Genomic DNA, 9275 nt, shown 5'->3' on the forward strand with positions numbered 1-9275 from the left:
CTGAAGAAGGGTCCTGACCCGAAACATCAGCTTTCCTGCTCCTCTGATGCTGCCTGGCCTACTGTGTTCCTCCAGCTCCACACTGTGTTATCTCTGACTCCAGCATCGGCAGTTCTTACTATCTCTGATCCTATTAGTCTCTGTCTTCACTTCTACTCCGTAGCCCCAGATATATCTTTTCCAATTCAATGTTTGGTCTCCGGTCTTTGGAATTCAAACGGTGCAAAACCGAACATGTGCTGCTGCTCACCAATGGTAAAGGTTCATAGAATGTTGACAGTATAGAAAGAGGCCACTTGACCTATCGTGTCCATGCTGATAATAATGAGCCAGTCATTCCCACTTTTCAGTGTTCTCGTCTGTGGATGTACAGGTTACAGCTGTTGAGGTACGTATCCAAACACTTTTTTTTGTATTCATTTTTAGGACGTCCCTGGCTGGCCAGCATTTATTACCCATCCCTAGTTGTCCTTGAGAAGGTGATGGTAAGCTGCCTTCTTGAACCGTTGCAGTCCTCCTGCTGTGAGTTGATCCACGATGCCCTTAGGGAGGGAACTCCAGGATTTTGACCCAGCGACAGTGAAGGAATAACCATATATTTCCAAGTCAGGATGGTGAGTGGCTTGGAGGGGAACTTGCAGGTGGTGGTGTTCCCATGTATCTGTTGCCCTTGTCCTTCTAGATGGAAGTGGGCTGAGGGTCTTTTGGTGAATTTCTACAGTGCATCTTGTAGATAGTAGCAGTAGTGTCTACTGAGTGTTGGTGGTGGAGAGAGTGGATGCTTGTGGATGTAGTGCCAATCAAACGGGCTGCTTTGTCTTGGATGGTGTAAAGCATGGAGTGTTGTTGAAGCTGTACCCATCCAGGCAAGTAGGGAGTATTCCATCACCCTCCTGATTTGTGCCTTGTAGATCGTGGGCAGGCTTTGAGGAGTCAGGAGGTGAGTTACTCACGACAGTATTCCTTGCTTCTGATCTGCTCTTGTAGCCACTGTGTCCATATAGTGAGTCCAGTTGAGTTTTGGGTTGATGATAACCCCAGGATATCGATAGTGGGGTATTCAATGACAATAACACTGTTGAATGCCAAAGGTCGGTGGTTAGATTGTCTCTTACTGATGATGATCATAGTACGGCATTTGTGTGGCACGAATATTATTTGCCAGTTGTCAGCCCAAGGCTGGATATTGTCCAGACCTTGTTGCATTTAAACATGGACTGCTTCAGTATCTGAGGAGACACAGATAGTGCTGAACATTGTGCAATCATCGGCGAACATCCCCACTTCTGACTTATGATGGAGGGAAGATCATTGATGAAGCAGCTGAAGATGGTTGGGCCTTGGACACTACCCTGAGGAACTCCTGCAGAGAAGTCCTGGAGCTGAGATGATTGACCTCCCACAAGCACGACCATCTTCCTATGTGTCAGGTATGACTCCAACTACAGTAGAGTTTGCCGCCAATACCCATTGTTTCCAGTTTTGCTAGGGCTCCTTGATGCCACACTCGGTCGAATGCGGCCTTGAGGTCGAGGGCTGTCACTCTCACCTCCCCTCTGGAATTCAGCTCTTTTGTCCATGTTTGAACCAAGGCTGTAATGAGGTCAGGAGCTGAGTGGCCCTGATGGAACCCAAACTGGGTGTCACTGAGCAGATTATTGCTGAGCAGGTGCTGTTTGATAGCACTGTTGATGACACCTTCCATCACTTTACTGATGATCAAGAGTAGACTGATGGGGCGGTAATTGGCCGGGTTGGGTTTGTCCTGCTTTTTGTGTACAGGACATACTTGGGCAATTTTCCACATTGTCAGGTAGATACCAGTGTTGTAATTGTATTAGAACATCTTGGCTAGGGGAGCGGCATGTTCTGGAGCACAAGTCTTCAGTACTACTGGAATGTTGTCAGGGCCCATAGACATTGCGGAATCCAGTGTCTCCATTTCTTGATATCATGTGGAGTGAATCGAATTGGTTGAAGGCTGGCATCTGTAATGCTGGGGACCACTGGAGGAGGCCGAGATGGATCATCCACTCGGCACTTCTGGCTGAAGGTTGCTGTGAAAGCTTCAGCCTTATCTTTTGCACTGATGTGCTGGTTCTTCCATCATTGAGGATGGGGATATTTGTGGAGCCTCTTCCTCCAGTAAGTTGTTTAAATGGCCACCACCATTCATGACTGGATGTGGCAGGACTGCAGAGCTTAGATCTGATCCATTGGTTGTGGGATCGCTTAGCTCCATCTATAACTTGCTGCTTTTGCTCTTTGGCGTGCAAGTAGTCTTGTTTGGTGGCTTGACCAGGTTGATACCACATCTTCAGGTAAGCCTGGTGCTGCTTCTGGCGTGCCTTCCTGCATGCTTCGTTGAACTAGCGTTGGTCCCCTGGCTTGATGGTAATGGTTAAGTAGGGGATATGCTAGGCCATGAGGTTACAGATTTGTACTACAGCACATTCTGCTGCTGTTGATGGCCCACAACACCTCATGGAGGCCCAGTCTTGAGTCACTAGATCTGTGTGAAGTCTGTCCCTTTTAGCACAGTGAAAGTGCCACACTAGGGGAGATGATGGTGGCATTATCGCTGGAATGTTAATCCAGAGACCCAGATAACATTCCCGGGAACCAGGTTCGAATCCCGCATGGCAGATGGTGGAAGTTGAATTCAATAAATATCTGGAATTAATTGTCTAATGATGTCTGTGAATCTATTGTTGATTGATTGAAAAACCCATCTGGCTCACTAATATCCTTTAGGGAAGGAAACTGCCATCCTCACCTGGTCTTACCTACACATGACTGCAGACCCACAGCAATGTGGTTGACTCTTAACTGCCCTCTGGGCAATTAGGGATGGGCAATAAAGGCTGCCTAGCCAGCGACACTATCATCCCGTGAATGAATAAAGAAACACTGATCTCAATGTGAAGGCAGGACTTGTCTCCAAGGACTGTGTGGTGGTCACTGTTACTGATACTGTCATGGACAGATGCATCTGCAGTCAGCAGATTGGTAAGGATGAGGTCAAGCATGTTTTTCCCTCTTGTTGTATCAATCCCCACCTGCCGCAGACCCAGTCTAGCAGCTATGTCCTTTAGGACGCGACCAGCTCGATCTGTAGTACTGCTGCCGAGCCACTCTTGGTGGTGGACATTGAAATCCCCCACCCAGAGTACATTTTGTGCCCTTGCCATCTTCAGTACTTCCTCCAAGTGTTTCTCAACTTGGAATACCAATTCATCAGCTGAGGGAGGACAGTATGTGTTAATCAGCTGGAGGTTTCCTTGCCCATATTTAACCTAAAGCTATGAGACTTCATGGGGTCCGGAGTCAATGTTGAGGACTCCTAGAGCGTCACCCTCCTGACTGTATACCACTGTGCCGCCCCCTCTGCTTGGTCTGTCCTGCCAGTGGGACAGGACATATCCAGGGACGGTGATGGTGGTGTCTGGGACATTGTCTGTAAGGTATGATTCTGTGAGTATGACTATGTCAGGCTGTTGCTTGACTAGTCTGAGAGACAGCTCTCCCAATTTTGGGACTAGCCCCAGACGTTAGTGAGGAGGATGATCCACCTGGTTTCATTTCTTTGTGACATTGTAGCGTTTTGTAACAGCAGAATGGCTTGCTAGGCCATTTCAGAGGGCAGTTGAGTCAACCACATGGCTGTGGGTTTGGAGTCATGTGTAGGCCAGACTAGGTGAAGGTGGCAGATTTCCTTCCCTGAAGAACATTCGTGAACCAGATGGGTTTTTCCGAAAATCAACAATGATTTCATGGTGATCAGTAGATTGTTAATTCCAGATTTTTTATTATTGAATTCAAATTCCGCTATCTGCTGAAGCAGGATTCAAACCTGGGTCCCCATTAGCTCACGTTAGCTGAGTTTCTGGATTAAAAGTCTAGCGATAATACCACTGAGCTATCACCTACTCCGAACGCCAACTTTTCTAAACAGGTTAAGAGCTTTCATCTCTACTACCCTTATTCTCTTCTAATTTTCCTACAAATCACTTTAAATCTATGCCTGATGGTCACTGAACCTTCTCATAGGCTACATTGGTCTGTCATTATCCACAGTTATCAAGAGCTCTCACAATTATGTACATCAACCAGATTTTTTTCTTGGCCTCCACTATTCCAAGGAAAAATGATCTGAATCCATCCAGTCTTTCCCCTTGGCTGCATTTTACCAGTCTTTGCCACATCCTGTATATCTCTTCTGTGCCCTCTTTAGTGTAATGATATCCTTTCTATAATGAAATAACCAGGTTTCTACCCAGTACTGAGGTTGTATAGGCCCACAGAGCGTTTGTAGCACAGGAGGTAGTCCTGTTGGCCATATCCTTGTGTTGCTCTGCAGTCACGCCTGAGTTAACAGAAGGCAGGGGACTAGTTTGTATTGAGTGAGACTCGAAGGCTTCAAGCTACCTAATTTTATGCTGTGCAAGGGAGAAGAGGAAGCAACATCAAGTTGGAAATAGTTGACCCAATAAGACAGCGATATTGGATCTCTTTTCTTTTTTGCTATAAATTGTTAATGAGGTTTTATCAGTTCCCATCTTTCCCCTGTTAGTAACATAATGTTCAAGCCCTCCATGGTCGTTAATCAGGATAGTCAGTGTAACTTCTGACAAGGAATGAGCATCGTCCAACAATATGAAGGTCTGAAAGATCCAAGAAACATTGGTCTGAGAATGTGATTAAAGTTGTGTGTTCGATTGAAAGTAAAAGTCATCGTAGTCCTACTGGACCATTGGGCTGTGCCCCCATTTGAAAGAGACGACCGGTGGTGGTTTAACCTGAGGGGCACCATGCATCAGGCGAGGGGAAAGGTTGAGAAGGAGAGTCTCTTATGATTATCTCAGCTGACGCAAGAAATGAACTAACGCTGTGGCATCACTCTGTATTGCAAACTGGCTGTTGGCAGGGTAGGAGCTGGGGGAAGAGGTGGAAGTAGACTCTATGGGCCAAATTGCCTCTTTCTGCACTGTAGGCATTGTAAAACGCTGTTTATGACTTTCCTAAGAGCTGCTTTGTTACTGTGGTTGTCTTCACTTTATCATGGGGGACACTTTCAATGTGAACAATCAAATTATTACTTGTTTAGTTGAATTGCTATGAACCAGGACATTGTTTTAAATAATGTACTGTTCATAGAGTTTACATTTAAAAAGAAATAAACAGAAGAGTTAAAATGGGGGAGATAGGCTTAAATAAAAAGTCCCTCTGCATTGCGAACCAGCTGCCAGTTAACTCACCCCCTACAATGCTACAGTGATATACTTCAGATTCTATATAGCTAAAACTAAAGCAGAAAATGTTGGCGATACTCAGCAGGTCAGGCCTCAGAAAAGTAATTTTCTGAAACGTTAATTCTTTCTTTCTCTCTCCACCAATGCTGCCAGACCTGCCAAGGGCTCAGTTTTAGTAACATCTCATTTAACATCTCACAACGCAGAACTCTCTCAGTGGTTTGTCTCTTTAGAAGGCTGAAGTGAGGCTTGAGTCTACAATCTCTTGATTGTAAACCGAAATAAGATGCACAGCTTGCCTTAGGGAACGTTGAGTTTAATAATTTACCAGACTTCAGTGACGAGCTTATTAGGTATTTATTATTCTATTTTGGGTTTGCAGTGATGTTGTGTGATTGAGGTTGTGTGAAATAATAACGTACAAACATATCTCGATGCAAATGCCTCTTGTGGAGTAATCTTGGGTACTTAAGGGAATATTTTGCAGATCCGAGAGGACCGAGATGTTCAAGGTGAGATCAAAGTTCAGGCATTAATCTACCCTGCGCTTCAGACCATCGACTTTAACACCCCTTCCTACCAGCAAAATGGGAACATGCCAATTCTGCCCAAGACCTTAATGGTCAGGTTTTGGAGTGAATATTTTGGCTGTGACAAGTCACTGCTGAAGATGATGATGGCCAACAGCCACGGCACCCACGAATCGAAGGGCTTGAGCAACTTTGCAAACTGGAGTGCCCACTTGCCGGAAGAGTTCAGAAAGGATTACAAATACGTCCCGCTGGGCGGAGAGAGTCCGGAGCCATCCGGGAATGTGCCCGGAGTCTTTGACCCAAGGGCTGCTCCTTTGCTGGTGGGGGACGAGAAACTCCAGGCTCTGCCGCACACCTACATTGTAACGTGTGAGTATGACGTGCTGAGGGATGATGGTGCCATGTACGCCAGGAGATTGAAAGCAGCGGGAGTCCGGGTCACACACGAGCATTATGAGGACTCCTTTCATGGCGCCATTATGTTCATCACGTGGCCAACCGATTTTGCAATTGGCCAGAAAATGATAAGCCATTACATTGAGTGGCTGCAAAGGAATTTGTAAATAAACTTGCCCCTCTCCAATTTGACTCACTCTTGGTGCCCTGCAACAGCACCGCCACCACCACCAACCCCCCCACCCCCCGCCGTACTACTTCTGTACCTGCCAATTCTTGGCAAATATTTCTCTCAATGTTTTTGCTTCCCACACTCCCATCTGTATTTAGTGTTTGACTCGACTGACGTGCACTTGATCAGGGCTCATTACGACTTTGAATTGCAGACTTAAAGGAATGTAGGTGGTTGTCATAACTTGTATCCGGGCAAGGAGACCTCACCCATGGGTGTGCCCAATTGGCCCATCCAACACCATGACAAAAATAAAAGGTGGGGCCCTTCAGCCCCTCAAGCCTGTTCTGCCACTCGATTGTACCTTGCTGATCTGCACGTTAACTGCATCTACCTCCCGCCTAATGTGGTTCATCCTTTTAATGTGAAGGTTTCCTTGCCCATCATCTGGGCCATCTAGCTGAGATTCAACGGGTACTGAGGTGATGTCTGAGGCTGTCATGCACTCAAAAGATACTTCTGCAAACAGGACATGGAACCACAGATGATTTGAGTTTCGGATGAGCTGCTGGTTTGAGATCCTCTCCTCGTGTTTTCTGGCTGTGATTTGGACTTGTTTGTGAAGAAGACTGTGTGTGATATTTGTAGATTCTGTGTGAGATTCTCCCAAGATTTGATGTCCATATTGAGTCAAATTCCCCAGTGAAGTGTTCAGAATGTCCTTGTAATGTTTCCCCATGAGAACGTAGCCCAGAATCCTGCTCTCCCGTGTTAATTTTTGCTTCACTAAGTGTGTATCTATCCACAAGACCAGTCTTGGACTGGACTTAGCATTTTCTTTAATATTCATGAACGGATCGGAGTGTCACAGGCTAGGCCAGCATTTATTGCTCATCAATAATTGCCCAGAGGGCACTTAAGAGTCAACACATTGCTGTGAGTCTGGAACCACCTCCAGACCAGGTAAAGACAGCAATTTCTTCCCTAGAGGACGTTGATTTTTCACAATTTTGTTTTTGAAATGCTCTGTTCACCCCTAGCCTGATAGGCTTTTTGTGTGACAGTTAAAGATTTCAATGACCCTTTGTGTGAAGAGGTGCATCCTGCCCAATGGCCTTGAATTGTAAGGTTTTGCCCAACTTCTTCTCGACTTTCCCACTAGTGGAAGTAGTTTCTGTTAAATCCTATAATTACCTTTTAATGAATTAGATCTTCTAAACACAAGGGTCAGAATCCTAATCTATGCGCCTCAGCCTCATAATTTAACGCTTGAAGTGCCTAGTGGTATTCTGCTGTATTTACTGCAAAGCCAATAAACATATTTAAGGAAGCAGGGCTCGGAATTGGAGATCTACTTGCATACCAATAAACCTACAATGTGAACTTGTTTTGAAAATTTTACTGTCCTTTGTTATGAATATTCCTGGGTGTTTACCCCCTAAAACCATAAGGTCTGATCCCCAAAACCAGTCAAATCAGAAATCGGTCTCTTTGCTTGCCTATCCTCAAACCAACAATTAGCGCTCCATTCTGTTGGATATTGTCTGTCCTAGCATTTTCAGTGTGCTCTGGTTGTACATGTAAAATAATGAGACAATAATGGAGTGCCATATTAACCCTGTGTTCTGTTTACACACTGACTGCATAACGTATAATAAAATGTCATAACTTGCTCTTTGTATTAAATGTGATAAATAAAATTTTGTGTTTTTAAAAATCCCCTTTGAATTTGTGTATGATTATCCTGATACTTTTTTTTTGTTACTCACTCTTGAGATGTAGGTGTTGCATAGAAACATAGAAAATAAATGGAGGAGTAGGCCATTCGGCCCTTCGAGCCTGCATCACCATTCAATATGATCATGGCTGATCATGCAACCTCAGTATCTCATTCCCGCTTTCTCTCCGTACCCCTTGATCCCTTTAGCCATAAGGGCCACATCCAGCTCCTTTTTGAATATATCTAATGAACTGGCCCCGACAGCTTCCTGTGAGAAAGAATTCCAGAGGTTCATAACTGAGTGAAGAAATTCTTCCTCAGCTCCGTCATGAATGGCTTATCCCTTATTTTTATACTGTGACACCTTGTCCTGGTCTTCCACAATATTGGGAACATTCTTCGCACATCTAGCCTGTCCAGTTACCTTACTAATCTCTTGTGTGGAACCTTGTCAAAAGCCTTTTGACAGTCCAGATACATCTACGGAGTCACCATTGTCTACTGGTCACCTCCTCAAAAATTTCAAAGATTTTTCAATCATGGTTTCCCTTTAAAGAATCCATGCTGACTAGTACTGATTCTGTCCCCACTTTACAAATGCTCTGTTATTACATATTTAGTGATTGACTCCAGCATTTTCTCCACCACTGATGTCAGACTACCCAGCCTATTTTCTCTCTGCCTCACTTTTTTTTTAAAAGAGTGGAGTTACATTCGCTTCCCTCCAGTCCATTGGAACTCTTCCACAGTCTACAGAATGCTGGAAAATGATCAACAATGCATGCACTATTTGTAGGGCCACTTCCTTAAAGTACTCTGGGAATGCAGAGCATCAGACCCTGGTGACTTATCAGGTTTTAATTACATTTCTTGATAAGGATTTCCTTTCAGTTCCTCCTTCATGCTTGACCCTCTGTGCCCGAGCATTTCCTGAAGATTATTTGTATCCTCCTTAGTGTAGACAGATCCAAAGTATTTGTTCAACTGGTCTGCCATCTCTTTAACGTCCATTATGAATTCACCTGATTCTAACTGCAAGGAACCTACATTTGCTGAGCCAACATTTATTGCCCATTCCTATTGTCCTTGAAGGTGGTAATGAGCTGCCTTCTCGAACTGCTACAGTCTGTGCTCTATAGGTAGACCCATAGTTTGCATGGTTCTATTTTCTAATATTCCTTCCCATGGTGCCTTTTCATTTG

General features: G+C 44.7%; 1 protein-coding gene across 1 annotated transcript in view; it reads left to right on the forward strand.

The window, feature by feature from the left end:
* Positions 1 to 8039, forward strand: part of aadac (arylacetamide deacetylase) — a 25117-nt gene extending 17078 nt beyond the window's left edge. Inside the window, exon 5 of the mRNA XM_048604508.1 lies at positions 5740 to 8039. Within this exon, the coding sequence (XP_048460465.1) occupies positions 5740 to 6348 (609 nt within the window). The 3' untranslated portion in view covers positions 6349 to 8039. The remainder of the gene's footprint in view (positions 1 to 5739) is intronic.
* The last annotated feature ends 1236 nt before the right edge of the window (positions 8040 to 9275 follow it).

This window comes from Rhincodon typus, chromosome 13 (genome assembly GCF_021869965.1).
Source record: "Rhincodon typus isolate 14 chromosome 13, sRhiTyp1.1, whole genome shotgun sequence".
NCBI lineage: Eukaryota > Metazoa > Chordata > Chondrichthyes > Orectolobiformes > Rhincodontidae > Rhincodon > Rhincodon typus.